The 18,521-nt window shown below is 38.1% G+C and overlaps 1 protein-coding gene across 6 annotated transcripts in view; it reads left to right on the forward strand.

Annotated features, from left to right (window-relative positions):
* Positions 1 to 18,521, forward strand: part of rgs3a (regulator of G protein signaling 3a) — a 196,483-nt gene that overhangs the window by 25,041 nt on the left and 152,921 nt on the right. For all 6 annotated transcript variants that reach the window (XM_057819522.1, XM_057819524.1, XM_057819521.1 and 3 more), the window contains 8 exons: positions 540 to 621; positions 3,597 to 3,702; positions 4,172 to 4,601; positions 5,498 to 5,537; positions 6,137 to 6,456; positions 6,542 to 6,619; positions 10,825 to 10,936; positions 17,821 to 17,864. In XM_057819522.1, coding sequence (XP_057675505.1) covers positions 540 to 621; positions 3,597 to 3,702; positions 4,172 to 4,601; positions 5,498 to 5,537; positions 6,137 to 6,456; positions 6,542 to 6,619; positions 10,825 to 10,936; positions 17,821 to 17,864 — 1,212 coding nt within the window. The remainder of the gene's footprint in view (positions 1 to 539; positions 622 to 3,596; positions 3,703 to 4,171; positions 4,602 to 5,497; positions 5,538 to 6,136; positions 6,457 to 6,541; positions 6,620 to 10,824; positions 10,937 to 17,820; positions 17,865 to 18,521) is intronic.

The raw sequence follows: 18,521 nt of genomic DNA on the forward strand, positions 1-18,521 counted from the left end.
TAGACGCATTTTTTAAGTGTTAACTATATCCGCGCCTGTGTATATTTGATTCAGTCATTCAGTAAGATCTTCAAAAATATATTATTTGTACTAATAGTGTTATTAAAATGCGATTGATCAACATTGTTTGCAAGGTCGCTAATAGCTTGGAATTATTTCTCTTTATTCGAGTCCCAACCCTAATTTTTATTTTTTTTGTATCCATATTTTCTGATATATTTGTTGAATAAACGGGAGCTGGGTTACCTGGAAACGCCTCATGTGGCATTCCTCCCCCATCCGTGAACAAAGAAAGTCAGCCTTACGTCTCTGGGAGTTGTTTTTCTCACCAGCTCAGCTAATTGGCTTCCTCAGGAAAACTGCCATCAAGACAGTTCTCATTGGAAGCGGACGCCTAAAACATATCTGCTTAATCACTCCTTTTATTAGGGAGCTGTTTTACATGCCAGCCTGCTACTTTCACATCCTCGTTGTCGTGTGAAAATAAAGCCTTACAGTCCCCCAAATGATGATCTGCTTGTGCCTTTATTATGTTGCAGGTGACCATCCTTCGAGGAAAGGATGGATATGGATTCACCATCTGCTCAGATTCGCCCGTGAGGGTGCAGGCTGTTGACCCAGGCAAGAATGTTCTTTTCAGTAGAATCCAAAATATGAAGCCATTTCTCCACCCAAAAATATCGTTTGTTTAATAGTACGGTTTGAAATGTTTAGCACTTATTTGGCCCTTATTGTATTTCCTTTTTAATATAACCAAGAGAATTTCACTGGACACCAGTTCAATTCAGCTCACTATGCTATAGTTTGGAACAGTTCTAACCTGATTTGACTTGCATTTCCACTGATTATTTTGTTTCATCTCATTGAATAGAACAAAGAAAAGGAAGGCACTAAAAAACAATGGTCCTCCACTGAATTATATATTTTCCCTGCTTGTAGCAAGAAGGTCAGGAGTGTCCTGTTGTATAGTAGTTTTTCTCATTTGTTGCCATTGATGCCGATAGAGTGAATGACTTGAGAAAGTATTCATTTTACCTGGGAACTTGGGCTGGGCAATATGGCCTAAAATAACATGATTTTTTTTCTCCTTACCAAATTTTTCACATATTTTTCCCTCTTCTAAGATCAAAAGATAGAGAAATATCAAAACAATTTTTTTTTTTTTTTTAAGTGTTAACTGTTGAACAAAAGAAATCCCCCCATTTGTGCTGTCAGTCCCCAAAAATACAAGTAACAACAAATTAATAAATAAATAAAGAAGAAACAAACTTTTTCTAATGGAATGATTTATTGAATAATAGGTTGCTGATTTTAAAAATTTTTTTGGGCAAAAACAACAATAACATTTTTCTTTCTTCAAACATTCACAATAAAAAATAAAAAAACAATGAAGGAAATCTATTTATTTCCCAGGCCTACTGGGACCATAGCAGTAATGTTGAACAAGTTAATTTTAAACTAGGATTAAAATAAACAAAAAACAAAACAAGAATTAAAATTTGCTGTAATTTTGCATTAATTGTCATAATTTTACCTCAAACAAATATGATTGTACTGCAATAAAGTTTTAACTCATTGGCTGCCTTTGTCAGCAATGAATAATCATGATGGTTCTTCTGAAATCTTTTATATATTTTTTAAAACCTTTTTGAGTTTTTTCAGTTTTCTGGATTTTTTGTATATTTTTGCTTTTTGGGAGTCGAAATAACAGAACATTAGCTAGAACAGCAATTAGCGGCGAAGGGACCTCCACAAAGGCCCGACACTCCACAGTCCACGGGTTTTAGCAGTTGAATTAAGCCCTTTTCACACACTCTGAAACAACGGGAAATCGCGGGATTTAACCTTACAGCAGTTGTATGAGAAAATTTCCCTGGTCGACTGACACGGAGATTACGCGGACATTTCACGGGTCGCGTCTTAGTATCATGTCCGGGACTTTCCCGGTAAGCGATGTGCGTGAAAGCAGGCGTTAATTTCTGGGGTCACAGCACGATGGCTGATGACGTAAATATCATGGCGAGCTGATCGTCACTTCCCTCTACTCTACTTTCGCTACTGCGAAAACAAGGTTGTACTTCAAAGCAAAAAACAACGGAGGGAAGCGTTCAAGGGTTTATTAAATAGATATTTGCTACTACCACCAAGATCTGCACCCGCGGCGGCTCCACCCGCGCCTCGCCCGAGGATTCCGTGCACACCGCAACCGCCTTCCTACTCGGCGGGCCCCGCAAACAAAAATACACGCGATCGCTGACTGAAAAGGGGGAATTACACAATGCCGAGGAAGTCCATCGTCCACGTTTGGAAATGTGTGGTTTATTTTGTCCCCGATGTTAGGGTCCGCTAGTGCGGAAACAAGGTTGTACTTCAAACCAGAAAGCAACGGAGGGATACGTTCAATGGTTTATTAAATACAAAAATACACGCGATCGCTGGCTGAAAAGGGGGAAAAAACACAATGGGTCCATGACAGTAGGTCGACGGGGATCAATAAAATACAAACCGAAGCGCTAGGCAGACAGCCGATAAGACAACAAAACAAAGCCAGCGGGATTCTTCCTTCCCAAGCCAGCAGGATTTTTCCTTCCACTCGCCGGGGCTTAAATACAATCTTGATGAGCTTAAATTGGCTGCAGTTACGAGATCGTGAACGCTTCCTCCGGAACAAAACACAATTCGACCAACATTGTGACAGCCGATGCTGACCAAAAATGACGTAATGTCCGGGTTATGAAATCGCGCCAGCAGCCCTCCCCGCAGAGAGAGCGCCAGTGGGCAACACAGGACAAGTGTGTGAAAGTGTCCAACCCGCGTCATTCTCGGGACATCTCTACATGTGTAGAAGCAATGATGCGAGTAAATTCCACGTCACCTTACACGGGAATTTCCCTGGATATGAGTGTGAAAAGGGCTTTAGTTGGTCAATAGTAGATGTCCAATACATTTGGAAAGGGAGGACTCGGTCCAAATGGATGTATTTGGAAAGGGAAGACTTGGTCCAAATGGATTAGAGATGCATAGGACACTGCTAGCCTTCCCAGTTGAAATGAGTTGGACATCTATTCTTGTTAATTGGAGACAGTTAGTTCAGTTTTTCGCAGTTTTTTTTTTCACGGTTTTTGTACAAATGGTTTTTTTCGCTGCCAACCCTCCCAGTTACAATGGATTGGACACCTACTAGTGATAAACACATTTTAAGTTACAGTAGTTGGATGAAAAGCGCCACATGATTGGACACCTATCATCATCAATGCCACTTTTTCAGTTGTTCAGTCACCTACTCCACTTAAACAACCCTCTTCTTCCACAACATTACTCCCTCTTCCCAATCATCGATCTGCTCCTGATGCCTCATGAATTATTCTCTGCACTATAAAACTTTAATGTCACCTGTGGGGACTTCTGTTTTTTCATCTCTGAGCTTTGAGGATTATTAAGAGGATCAAGGCGAGCAGCGGGGTGCTGCCGGTAATAAGGGCGTTATAATGGGAGCCCGCATCGTTTTTTTTCTGCGAATCAAATAAACAAGCTTGAAAAGAAAAACATTTTTTTTTACCTTGAGTGACATGTCTTTGTTGTCTACTCTGTGGCAGGAGGACCTGCGGACCAGGCGGGTCTGCAGCAGTTGGATACGCTCCTGCAGCTCAATGGTCAGCCTGTGGAGCAGTGGAAATGTGCAGACTTGGCCCATGCAATTAGGTAAGACAATCCAACATTGTCTTTGTATTACTCTTATCGATGATTAAAAATTAATCAAATTTAAAAAAATTCTCTTTTAGTGCCTTCCATCAAGTCCAAAGATGTGGCTCTTAAAAACCAAAATAAAAATCTTTAAATGATGGCTAGTAGATGTCCTAACCATCAGTCCAGACACATCCTCCAATACTATCAAGAGTAGTGGAAATTCAAATTTACCCCAAAATAATAATATTGCTTGTGACCTGCAAAAACAAATAACTGAGTAGCGATACTTTTGCAATGAAATTTTGTATCCGGATGAAAACTTTCAGTGTCTATATGTTCATCAGCTGCCATCCTTTCCAGTTCAAATTGATTCTATGTCTACTGGTAATAAACCCAATTAATTTAGTTTCAAAAGCCACTCATCATCATTATCGCCAATGGCAGTAAAAGAGTTAAATAACGCGATCTTGTCATGTGACCACAGAAACAGCGCGAATGAAATCACAGTGGTGGTGTGGCGCACTGGCCCCTCAGCCAAACCAAACTTCGAGGGTCTCATCCACCGACCTTCCTACAAGCCGTCCACCTCCAACTACGAGGCGCCCTCTCCACCGGCCCCTCGCCGCGTCCCGGACATGGGCGCCGGTCGAACCCCGCCTGCTGTGCCGCCGCTCCCCGCGCACCACCGGGCCACTGCTGCTCGCCGGCTCCTTGTTAACGGTTCTGACGGTGTTGGCGGGGGCTTAGGAACGGGCACCCTGAGGTGGGGCGCCGGGGCCGGCTCGGCTGAGGAGCTGGACGGCAAGTCGCGGCACATCCAGCATCCTCACACCGCCACGCTGAAGGGAACAAGGGTGAAGGCGTCCAACGGGGACAACTACATCATCCTGGCCCCCTTCGACCCCGGAAGCCAGGTACCGACGACTGGTGGTGGGCTGCATCTTCATCATCTCCTCCGCCCTCCTCATCTTCATCATGGTCACATGATGGCTCATGCTAGATATGTCTCCTTACCCTTCATCCCCGGTGCTAATTGATAGAGTGACTTTACACAAGGGCTTCCATCAGTGTTCCTTTCATTGTGAACACAGGAAGCGCGTTCAGACGACAATAAAGCACTTAGTCCGCCGTGTATGTCCGGCTATTCAAAGACATCTGATAAACAAAGCATGTTTTTTTATTAATGGCATCATTTATCTCGCAGGTAATCTATTGATTTTGACCGTGTGTAACGCATCACTTCATGGATGACACATGAGGATTTTTCAGAACTGTGTCCAAGCACTGATCTAGAGGTTGCATCAATAAAGCAAACTTGTTGTCAAAGCAAAGACTGAAATGAGTTCCTTAGTTCATAACAGTGTAATTACACGTTACTAACACATTTGTGTGACAGAAACTGACTAACAAGCCTAACTCGTAGTTCACTTGCAATAGACACGCTGTCTAGTAGTGTATGTTAGGGTTAGTTAAGATCATCAAACAACCCATTGTATCTCATTGCACTGATTTATGTTGAAGTGTGCTTATGCGATTATATTTCAAAGTGAAAAAGGAGTGGATTCAGACAATAAGAATGAATCACAGTACATTGCACAATACCAATAATGATTCATTTACATAGTTACAATACAATTGTTTAGATGTGCAGGCGAAATTTACCCCAAAAGGATTGCGGAAAATGCAACGCTATCACTGTACGTACGACAAGGTGATGGCATGACGGCAAATACATGTCATGATAATCCAACCCAACATTATTGATTTTAATTGTAAAATGAATATAATACAACCACTTTTCTGTTTTCAGATCTTGAGGCCAGTTTATCAAGACAATCAGGGAACATTAGGTAAGACTTTTATGCAATCTGCCAACTTCATTTTTTTTGTGCTTGTCCGATTTTACGTTTTTTTTTTGCAATTTATCACAGTTTTTCGGATTTTTGGAGGAGTATTTTCCCCCTTTTTATTTTCCATGTTTCCCCCCGCCAACTGTTTTGTATTTTTTCCCATGTTTTTCAGATTTTTCAGGATTTTTGTGATTTTTTTTTGTTTTTTTGCGTGGTTTATACAGTTTTTCACATTTTTCTCTCTCGGTTTTTGGCATTTTCTGTTTTTTTTTCTTCCAACTTTTTAGTTTTTCTTTAATTGTTTAAGTTTTTGCGATTTTCCATGATTTGTTTTGCAATATTTTGTGGCTTTCGGGTTTTCAGTTTTTCGCCGAATAAAAACAGCCACATGATTGGATGTCTTTCATTGGGAATTGCGCTGGAAGCGTTAAAAATACATATAAACCTGTATATATACACAAACAGCATACATAATAATGTAAAAAAGAAACAAGTTCATCCATTAACACCTCACTTATTGTTAGAATGTGACAATATACATTTAACAGCACAAGCTCGTTCAAACTTTTAATTAGTTAATTTATTTTTTTTACTATTAGCCAGCAGGTTGTATCCCACGCGGCAGGCCTCTGCGGCACCTAACCAGTCCGCCAGTACCGGTGTTGGAGTGGGAACCTTTTTGCCCGGGTCAAGTGGAGGCGGTCCTTTCTCCAGTCGCACCGGTTTCCTTCGCCGCTCCAACAACGCCAAGACGTCAAAAATCGCCTCCGCTGGTAGTGGCGTGCCCAACTACCAGCAGCACAGTGCTAACATTGCCAACTACCAGAACTGCACCATCGTACGCTCTCACGTCCCTCATGGTAATTACGGATACGTCTCCGTTGCACCCAAGATACTCATCTTCCCCATCTTTGTTCAGGTGTGTCCATTTTTTTGTGATGGCATTATCATTTTTTTGTCACCAGAATTTTAATATAATAGAACTAACCTATGTATGTGAGCAGCCTCTGGACCTGTGCAGCCGAGCTCTCATCATAACAGAGGAGATGATATTGCATGAGAGCAAGCATCACTCCCTCAAGGTCAGTTAAATGGTTGTCAATAGTTTTTGTCAAAGTCAGAATTTGGAAATTAATTCTTTCAGTGACATTGACGATGTTAGACGTCCAATCACATGGCTCTTAAGATCTACAGTGGTTTGAAAAAGTATCTGAACCGTTTGGAATTTCTCACATTTCTGCAAAAAATCCTCATCAAATTAAATGTGATCAGATCTTTGTCAAAATTACACAGATGAAAAAAGCGCTTTAACTAAAACCACCCAAACATTTATAGGTTTTCATATTTTAATGAGCGTAGTATGCAAACAATGACAGAAGGGGGAAACAAAAAAAAAAGTAAGTGAACCATTACATTTAATTTTTTGTGGCCCCCCCCCTGTTTTGGCTGCAATAACTTCAACCAGACGCTTCCTATAGCTGCACATCAGGGTGGCACTCCGATCAAGACTAATCTTGGCCCATTCTTCTCTACAAAACTGCTGTAGTTCAGTCAGATTGCTGGGATGTCTGGCATGAATCGCAGTCTTTAGGTCATGCCACAGCATCTCAGTGGGGTTCAAGTCTGGACTTTGACTTGGCCACTCCAGAATGTGTATTTTGTTCTTCTGAAACAATTCTGAAGTTAATTTACTTCTGTCTTTTGGATCATTGTCTTTTCGCAGCATCCATCCTCTTTTTAGCTTCAACAGTCTGACAGACGGTTTCAGGTTTTCCTGCAAAACATCCCGATAAACTTTTGAAGTCATTCTTTCATTAATGATTGCATGTTGTCCAGCCCCTGGGATAGCAAAACAGCCCCAAATCATGATGCTCCCTCCACCATGCTTCACTGTCAGGATGAGGTGTTAATGTTGGTGAGCTCTTCCATTGTTCCTCCACACATGACGTTGTGTGTTACTCCCAAACAATTTCACTTTGGTTTCATCATTCCACCAAATAATTTGCCAAAACTTCTGTGGAGTGTTCAAGTGTCTTTTTGCGAACATTAAGCGAGCAACAATGTTTTTATTAGACAGCAGTGGCTTCCTCCGTGGAGTCCTCCCATGAACACCATTCTTGGTCATAGTTTTACATATAGTTGATCTGTGCACAGAGATATTGGAATGTGCCAGTGATTTCTGTAAGTCTTTAGCAGACACTCTAGGGTTCTTTTTTTTACCTCCCTGAGTATTCTGCGCTGAACTCTTGGGCTTCATCTTTGGTGGACGACCACTCCTTGGGAGAGAAGCAACAGTGCCAAACTCTCTCCATTTGTAGACAACTTCTCTGACTGTCGATTGATGAACATCCAGACTTTTACAGATGGTTTTGTATCCTTTCCCAGCTTTATACAAATCAACAATCCTTGATTGCAAGTCTTCAGACAGCTCTTTTGACCTGAGCCATGATGCACATCAGACAATGCTTCTCATCAAGACAATTCTTACTAGGTGTGTGTTTTATAATGGGCAGGGCACCTTTAAACCACTCATATGTGATTGGGCACACACCAGACTTAAAATTGTTTGGTAAAAATTGGTTACAATTGCTCTTTAAGTCTTCTTAGACAGAGGGTTCACTTACTTACTTTCCACCCTTCTGTCATTGTTTGCATGCTATCCTCATTAAAATATGAAAATCTATAAGTGTTTGGGTGGTTTTAGTTAAAGCAGACACTGTTTTTACATCTGTGTGATTTTGACAAAGATCAGATCACATTTGATGCTGATTCTATGCAGAAATGTGAGAAATTCCGAAAGGTTCAGATACTTTTTCATACCTCTATATATAAAAGCTCTTTAAATTATTTTGTCATGAGTATACGCCCAGTCCATTTGAATTGGGAAGATTGAGAACAAACGAACGAATGTTCATATCCACGTCAATGGCAGCCAATGAGTTAGAGTTTGTCTTTTACTGGGGCTGGGCAGTGCGGCCTTAAAAATCTTTATCCAAAAGTTTTACTCCCCCCCTACTGTTTTAAGGCAATGAAGAACAGAAGACATAAATACCAAAAAAGTTTGAAAAATGTTAAATGTTGAGCTGAAGTAACTGCAAAACCTTTCCTCCCCCGATTTGTGTAACTTTTTCTAATGGAATAATCTCTGGAATTACTGGTTACTAGAGTTAGTTTTTTTTTCACCCCCCCCCCCCCCCCCCAAAAACAAACACAAAAAACTGTTTTTTTTTCCTTCCAATAAATAGCAATAAAAACTTAATTGATACAATCAATTTATTACACAGGCCTTCTGGGACTAGTAATTTATAGTAATGTATATATATATATATATTTTTAAATAATTTGTTTTATAATATAATTGTACTTCAATAAAGTTGCAAACTCATTTTTTTTTTTTTAAACTAATTTTTGCGATTTTTCACATTTTTCACGGTTAAATTAATTACAGTACCTTGTAATTAGTAGATGTCCAATCTACGTATCTCAATTAAGAGGGTTGCAAGCAAATGAACGAGTGAATCTAAATCATTAGCTGCTATTGATGGCTAGACGTGAGCATTTACTGCCAATCCTCCCAGTTTAAAAGAATTTGTCTTACATACAGTGGGGCAGATAAGTATTTAGTCAACCACTAATTGTGCATGTTCTCCCACTTGAAAATATTAGAGAGGCCTATAATTGTCAACATGGGTAAACCTCAACCATGAGAGACAGAGTGTGGAAAAAAAAAATCACATTGTTTGATTTTTAAAGAATTTATTTGCAAATCCTGGTGGAAAATAAGTATTTACTCAATACCAAAAGTTCATCTCAATATTTTGTTATGAACCATTTGTTGGCAAAAATGGAGGCCATACGTTTTCTGTACTCATCACAAGCTTTTCACACACTGTTGCTGGTATTTTGGCCCACTCCTCCATGCAGATCTCCTCTAGAGCAGTGATGTTTTGGGGCTGCCGTTGTGCAACACGGACTTTCAACTCCCTCCACAGATTTTCTATGGGGTTGAGATCTGGAGACTGGCTGGGCCACTTCAGGACCTTGAAATGCTTCTTACAAAGCCACTCCTTTGTTGCCCTGGTTGTGTGTTTGGGATCATTGTCATGCTGGAAGACCCAGCCACATCTCATCTTCAATGCCCTTGCTGATGGAAGGAGATTTTCACTCAAAATCTCTCGATACATGGCCCCATTCATTCTTTCCTTTACACAGATCAGTCGTCCTGGTCCCTTTACAGAAAAACAGCCTCAAAGCATGATGTTTCCACCCCCATGCTTCATAGTGAGTATGGTGTTCTTCGGATGCAATTCAGTATTCTTTCTCCTCCAAACACGAGAACCTGTGTTTCTACCCAAAAGTTCTATTTTGGTTTCATCTGACCATAACTTATTCTCCCAGTCCTCTTCTGGATTATCCAAATGCTCTCTAGCGAACTGCAGACGGGCCTGGACGTGTACTTTCTTCAGCAGGGGGACACGTTTGGCAGTGCAGGATTTGAGTCCCTGGTGGCGCATTGTGTTACTGATAGTAGCCTTTGTTACTGTGGTCCCAGCTCTCTGTAGGTCATTCACTAGGTCCCCCCGTGTGGTTCTGGGATTTTTGCTCTTGTTATCATTTTGACGTCACAGGGGTGAGATCTTGCATGGAGCCCCAGATCGGGGGAGATTATCAGTGGTGTTGTATGTCTTCCATTTTCTAATAATTGCTCCCACAGTTGATTTCTTTACACCAAACGTTTTACCTATTGCAGATTCAGTCTTCCCAGCCTGGGGCAGGTCTACGATTTTGTCTCTGGTGTCCTTCGACAGCTCTTTGGTCTTGGCCATAGTGGAGTTTGCAGTGTGACTGACTGAGGTTGTTGTCTTTTATACCGATAATGAGTTAAAACAGGTGCCATTAATAAAGGTAACGAGTGGAGCCTCGTTAGACCTCGTTAGAAGAAGTTAGACCTCTTTTAACAGCCAGAAATCTTGCATGTTTATAGGTGACCAAATACTTATTTTCCACTCAAATTTGTAAATAATTTTTTAAAAAATCAAACAATGTGATTTTCTATTTTTTCCCCACATTCTGTCTCTCATGGTTGAAGTTTACCCATGTTGACAATTACAGGCCTCTCTAATCTTTTCAAGTAGGATAACTTGCACAATTGGTGGTTGACTAAATATTTATTTGCCCCACTGTATAATCTTGCCAATGACAATGTCCCCTCTAAAAATATACACAGTGTAGTTTAGCTAATTCTACTCTATTTACTTACCACCTGATTGTTGTTTCGTTGCATTAGGTTACCGTGTTCGTCTACACAGACCTAATGTTGGTGACGAGAGAAGACGAACCTGGCAAGTGTAATGTCCTCCAGAGCCCTTTGTACCTGAGACACCTGCGACTACAGGATGGTACGTTTGCATGTCAAAGTGCATGTTGGGAAATGTAAAATAGTAAGATAATGTGCAATTCTACACCATGCACACTCCATTTTTAATCAGCACAACTTTTTGGAAATTTTATTTTTCACACAGTAATCGTTTTCTGAGAATAGTCATGAATTTACCAGGGAATAAAAGTTGAGTTGCAAATACACTAACGAGTGTTTCATACTTCTCTTGAAGTCAATAAAAAGTTATTATTATTCTCTGCGTGAATGCACAATAACACTTTTGTTGACTCTGAATAGATTGTTTCGATGTCCCTGATGAAGTATCCACATCAGTGCTAATGAAAAGACAAAGAAAGACTTTGTGTATTTGTTTTAGTGTGTTTGGAAATTGTTGAATGGCAAAGCTAAATTCGACATTTAGCAATAAACCCTCCTTTGACCTAAGGATATTTAGGGAGCGACATCCCCGCTGAGTTCCTGCTGCTTTGTCTTTCAATCCAGTCCCCAGTAAACAGTCATCTCCTGTGCCAGTGCACCTCATAACTTGGCAATAACAGCCTTATGTCATGACTCGCTCTAAATATTTGTCTTCAGTAGAGCCTGTAATATACTTGTAGCTCTTCCCCCTTCCCCCCCATGTAGCACATTGTGTTACATTGTGCACAAATACTTGTTATGAGCGTCACAGTGTCCAAAATCTGTGGCGCATGATATTCTATTAGACGAAGTGGCACCGTAGCAGCTTAATTAATTTTGAAAGAAACACAAGTGATCATGGGGAACACTTGTTTTGGATCACGTTCAAATGTTCAAAATCTTGGATAATAATACATTAAAAACAATAAAGTCCTTAACTGCGAATGATGTCCAAGCCATTACAAGTGTATTTTGCTCATTTTCCACAGTTCGTCAATATTTTTGCGGTTGTCCGATTTTTCACGATTATTTTGTGATTTCAGTTTTTCACAGTTAAAATTAGTTTGTCTCGAGTTGATGTCCAATCCGTTTGAACTGGGAGGGAGGCAGTGAAAAAGCAGTGGGAATGGAGCCAGAAACTTGCCTGCCTGTGACAACGATAGGCGTCCAATTCATTTAAACTGAAAGGACTGGCTGCGAATACTCATCTTTGAGTGGCATTGATAGCGCTAGACATCCAATTCATTTGGACTGGGAGTGGCGGATGAATATAATAGCTTATGATTTAAATTCATTCATTCTCTGCCAGCCATCCCAGCTCATTTGGGTTGAACCTATACCATTGACAAACTAATTTAACCGTGAAAAAGTCATAATAAATCGCAAAAAGCGCAATATAAAGTTGCAAAACTGTGGAAAACGTGAAAAAAGCATACAGCAGCAAACGCGAAAAAAGCGCATACCACACAATAAAAAAGTAAAATTGGAAAAACGCAAAACACAGCGTGAAAAATCGTGATTATTCACTGCCATCAATGGGATGGAAATTAATTAATGCAAAATTGCAACTTTCAGTGGAAGTGAACAATTTAAATTCATTTGTTCATTCGCTGCCAGTTAAAATGAATTTGGACGTCCACAAATGAAAAACTAATGTAACTGAAAAAAAACCGTGAAAACCCGAAAACTGCGAAAATGACCAGAAAATGGCAATCTCGTTGGTCTTTGTGAGATTTCCCGCGAGTGTTACTAAACAATGACGCTGTCAAAATGTTGAAATTAAGCAAAAATCTTCACTTGCAGGTCTTTTGCCAGAAATGTTTATTTTGTACTAAGAATAAAACAAATTAAATGGACATAACTCGTTGTGTATGACTACTTGACGTCCCGTGGTGTTTTGTTTTCTTTTCAATTTTGGCTTGTAGTCGAGCTGATCTCAGATTTATTTTCAAACGGCATTGTAAAGCCCTGAATTTTACTGGCCTTGAGCTGTAGAAACCCAGTAATAAATTTGCTGACTATCGTATATTCAAAATACAAAAATATTAATTCAATCTGTGAGCACAAAATTCAAAGTCGTTAGTGGTCACGTTCGGGTTTGTGCCTTCAGTGTGTGTATGTTGTCATAAGAGGACACAGTAATAGACACACATCTCCACCCTGCTGCTTGCCTGTCATTGTTATTTCGTTTCGACGTCGTCAGTCAGGAAAGAGGCGCCAGTAGGGGATTGTGTTTGTGTGCTGCCCCAAAAACATTATTTAGCCAGGACAAGTTCAATACAACAGCTGTCCTGTGTTCCTGCCTACATGATACTTAAACATAAAAAGAGCGTGGGAAACACCAAGGGTCATGTACAAGCATACATGCAGATATGATAGTCTGTCACTCAGAATTAATTTTGGCAGTATTGCCATGACAATGTACTCCAAGACGAGAGCGCATATGATACTAAAGTTGGGGTGTTTCTAATAGTTTGGCCCTCTCGTAGAGCTAAATAAGACAAGCAAATTATCAAGGCTAGGCAAATTTATATGTATAGTACAATTAAACAAGGTAATTCAATGTGCTTTACATCATTGTAGTGGACCACACGTGCTCAAGGACTTTTTCAACTCAGGACGAAAATTCAATTTAATAAAGTCATAATAAAAGTTTAACCAAAGTTCTTGGGCCCAGCTTAAAACAGGTCAGCCAAACAATGACATGCTCCAACTGAACTGACCCCCAGACAATTATCTCTGGCTGCTTGAATAAGGAGGGATTGCCTAAATGACTACTTGTTGGGAAGTGTGATAGCAAATAAACAAAAAAATTACCAATTTCATTAGATAAAAAATGGCAGAATTAAATACATTAACAACAAATAATAAATTAAACTAACGTGCATTTAAATGAACAATACCCAAACATCAAACATTCAAATTAACTACTGCACTTAAATGCCCCCCCCTCCAGATGGTATATTCCGGGTCTTCAACAGCTTGTTCGTTGGCTCAAATCAAAAATAAATCTGAATCAGAAATAAATATCCACACAAATATTAACTAAAGTTTGCACCCTGTAGAAAATATACTAGTATATCCAATTAAAACACTTCTTCAAAGTTAAGTAAATACAACTTTTATATAAATTTAAATAGCACTGAATAGTGGTGGCAGAGGTATCCACCACAATCACATTAAAATAAGCAGGAAACAAAACAAAAACGGTCAAGAAATATAAATTAAAAGCAGAGCTCACGTGCTGTAAAGCAACTGTGAAATATATCAAACAGTGACCTCTGCTGGTTCATGTAGAAACGACTGTTTCTTCATAAAGTGGCTTGTGGGTGAAGTGTGGTTATTTGCCGAAGAACAATTGCTTATTTAAATTATTTTAATGGGGTGAATTATCCTTAATTCTTTGTTGTAAGAAGAACTTTCGGTGGGTGAAACGGATTTTTCCATTGGAAGTGAAGCACCTGTTTAACCCCTTGATGCTTTTACCATGGACTTTATAACCTATTGACATGACACGAGAAACGGGGCCGATCTGTAAGGGGCCTATTTTCAAAAACTTCAAATATTTTCAGAACCAAAGCTGATACCGACCTTAAACCAAAACAGGAACTTACCTTAGCCATATATGAGTCTCCATGAGTAGCGGCATCAAAAAATTCAAAGTCGTTCCCTAATAAAACCCTGATTAATTATTTTTTTTGTAAGTATAAAAGAACTTAAAATGGCTATAAAATTCTTAGATTTTACATTAGATGCACAAAAATCAACAAATGCAGAGATAATCACCTACTAGTATATTTTCAATAGCAATATTTAACATCAGTTTAAGTTTTTGCCGAAAATACCAATTTATTTTACTTTTATTTACTGCATGTTTTCAACAGCTAATAAATCACTGAATTTTCACATCAGAAACTTAATAGTTGAAGAAAGCATGCAGAATCAATTATAATATATAAATAGATTACTAATAAATTCTATATACAATCACAACTTTTTATAAAACAGATTAGCCCTTTTTTGTCATTATACTCGTCTTTAAGTTCACTGTGGCGCTGCTTTACTACAACAAAGAGCTTTTTACGTTGAAATTTTTGTGAATAAATGCTTAAATTCCTAAATTATTTATAGATATGACGTAAAACAGTCTCGATTCTTGGTTAAAAGCAAAAGAAACTGTGCAGGTAGTATTTATGTTACGTAAATATGGCAAATGTGCAGCTCGTCTTTAAGTTCACTGTGGCGCCGCCTTACCACATGTCCACAGCAAAGAGCATTTTACGTTGAAATTCTTGTGAATAAATGCTTAAATCCTTGAATTTGTTATAGATATGGACCTAAAACAGTCTCGATTCTTGGTTAAAAGCAAAAAAAAAAAAAAAGAAAAAAAAAAGGGCAGTCTGAATTTACTTTACTTAAACCTGTCGGAGTATTATGCCAGTCTGTTAGCTCTTTGTTATGATAAGGAGGCTAACACAATGGCTTTTTCCGTTCAAAATTCTTGTAAATGCTTAAATCACTGAATTCTTTATAGATATGGACGTAAAACTGTCTTGATTCTTTGTTAAAAGAGCAAAAAAACGGGCAGTTACGCATCTATTTTAAGTATACTGTATATGCCGAAGAAGTACACCAATGCCATAGCAGTTCCCATCCTCCCATTCATTTTTTTCAAAATGCATGCATGGTACGAAAAATAAAATATTTACCTTGAATCCTCGAACAAATCACTCCTGAGACAATCCTTCCTGTTAGTATGCGGTACAGCTTTCGTAATTCTTCCAAAAATCCAAGCTTAAATCTGGCTTGGAGAAAGCGTGTGCCGTCTTCGGCTGACTATTACTGAATGAAGTTCGGCGGCTCAGCCCCCTATGGTAAGGCGTGTCGCAAAGAATGATGAAGTGCCAAGTCAATACGTAATGAAGTCTATGCCTTTACATTCAACAAATATATATAAAAGATATATACTATATAAAAATACATAAATACATATAAATACTACAATATTAGTATAAAATGCTAAATATTGAACCTAAAACATACAGCTAAAAATAAGAACATCCTAAAATAAAATAATCAAAAATATAAAAAAAAAAAAAAAAAAAAAATATTAGTAAATTTAGAATTCTCTGCAATTCATTCTCCTTCCCTCCAATTGACAACAACTGATGTCTAATTCAAATAAACTAGGAGGACTGGTGGTCAATGGAAGGAAATGAAAAAAAAAAAAAAGAATATATACACATACATATATTCATTCATTCATTCATTTTCCATGCCGCTTATTCCTCACAAGGGTCGCGGAGGTATGTATATATATATATATATATATATATATATATATATATATATATATATATATATATATATATATATATATATATATATATATATACGGTGGAAAACACTCAGGTGACTTGAAGTTCTGCTCTGAGACCCCTAATTTGGCCAACTTTCAAAATGGTCCAATATGCATGTGCGCTACATCATTGGAAAGCTTAAAATCTCAATTTTCTGGGGGAATAAAAATATTGAACAGGAGGGCTTTTTTTTTTTTTTTTTTTTTAAATATTTTTTTAAACAGCAAAACCCCAACTGGAGGTGAGAGCAAGCGAGAGCAGAATTAAAGACGCCATGATTTTAACTAGATATTATCGCGTACTTACCTTGTTTCGGTCCAAAAACTCCATGTAGCATGTATCATCGAGTGTCAAGACACAAATGTGAATGGCCACAGCCGGATTTTTTGGGGATTTTATGGGTGAAACATGGTAATATAACAAGGGTCGCGATGCAGAAATCGCAGACATCAAGGAGTGGTCGAGATGTTCTTTTTCATATATTTACCCTTGTAAACTTTTTTTTTCAATTTTTCTTTGTTTGGATCGATTGTTTATCATCTAAAATAACAGATGAAATGGGACAGTAACAAAAAAATTACAATTAAGCGATAGTTATGAGGTAGATATACCTGACTTTTTTACAGACACCATTTTTTTCATTGTGACGTAATTTGTTTAAAAGTTGAAAATATGCGAGTGAATAATTTTTTAAAGTCGTTTTTTTTTTTTTAAACGAAATATTAGACATCAATTAATGATTCTAAGCTAAAAATGACAGACATTTCAAAATATAAATACGATTACTTACCTTCTTTTTATGGCTAGGTTGAAACAAAAGCGGTTGCGCGACGTCTGTAAACGGGGGATTCCAAAGAAAAACGGACAAATTAAAAATAGTTTGGGGGCTTAATGCGCCATGAATCTGCTATGGCAGCATATAGACATACTGTTCTATGAAGCACAACTGTTGTTTTGGCTTAAAATACAGCAGTTTCTTTCAAAGAGGAGTGCAAGAGCAGAAAGTGCTTTTTCAGTCTTGTCTGTGTTTTCCGCCATATATATATATATATATTTGGATGGAAATGTTCTAAAATTTAAAAAAAGGAGGAATTTATTAATAATTCCTGCTTTTTATGTTAAGTATTTAAAATTTTATTTAAATTGTATTTTTGTATTTACTTAAAAGATTTTTGCTAAATTAAGATTTTCCAGTTTCTTGTTGTAGCTTTCAAATTAATTTTCTATAATTTATCATTTTTCTAATAATCATCACTATTTTAAGGGAGTCATGTATTTTTCCCCTTTGCATTTTTATTTATACACGTTGAATGTAAATTCACGCATCAAGGGGTTAAGTATGGAACACAGCCATTACAGTATTGGAGTCTAGACAGAATGAATGAAGAATGCAGAAATTGTTATTTATAGTAATCATCATAATAAAAGAAAATTGAGAGCATTATTAAGTCATTTGCTGCCATTGACGGTGCTAGACATCCAATCCATTTTGGCTGGGAGAGGCCATTGAACAAATGTCAGGGGTGCTGAACATAAGCATTCACATCTAGTACTCCGAGTTTAAATGTCTATTGTGGTCAATTGCATTAATAATCTTAATTATATGTTGTGTTTCTTTTTCTCTCAGATTACGTCGAAGAACTCAGATTCTACCTTATTCACATGACCGAGGTAAGACCCTCATTCATTGGCATGTGTGCGTCTATGGTTCTGTGTGGCGCCACTGAGCCATTTCAGTCGGCTGTTAATCACATTATTGGTATGACACGCAGATTAGCAGCATACGCTAATTTCGTTTCCTCTTGCATTGTCGTCACTTCCATGTCTGTGCCAAAAAGAAGACAAAAAGTGAATGTTAAAACAAAACTATATTTGGGTTAGTCGGCACCCCCTTTCAAATTTGAAATAATTTCACGGAATTCCTTTTCTGACCTCTGTGACCTTTGACCTCATTGCTCCAAAATGTAATCACTCTTTTGTTTCTCATAACAAACATATCCTACAAGTTTGATAATCATTTCTTTGTTCATTCTTGAGTTATCGCTAAATTCGTTTTCTGACCTCTGTGACCTTTGTACGCTCATACCCTAAATGTAATCATCTCTTTAATTTCATATTACAAACATATCCTGCAAATTTGATAATCCGTTTATTGGTTCCTGAGTTGTTAGGAAATTTCTTTTCTGAACCTCTGTGACCTTTGACTTCACTACTTTACAATTTAATCACCTCTTCCATTTCCATATTACAATCATATCCTTAAAATTTGATAATAATCCCTTTTTTGGTTCTTGAGTTGTCATGATATTCCTTTTCTGACCTCTGACC

Source organism: Corythoichthys intestinalis, chromosome 17 (genome assembly GCF_030265065.1).
Source record: "Corythoichthys intestinalis isolate RoL2023-P3 chromosome 17, ASM3026506v1, whole genome shotgun sequence".
In the NCBI taxonomy this organism is placed as follows: domain Eukaryota; kingdom Metazoa; phylum Chordata; class Actinopteri; order Syngnathiformes; family Syngnathidae; genus Corythoichthys; species Corythoichthys intestinalis.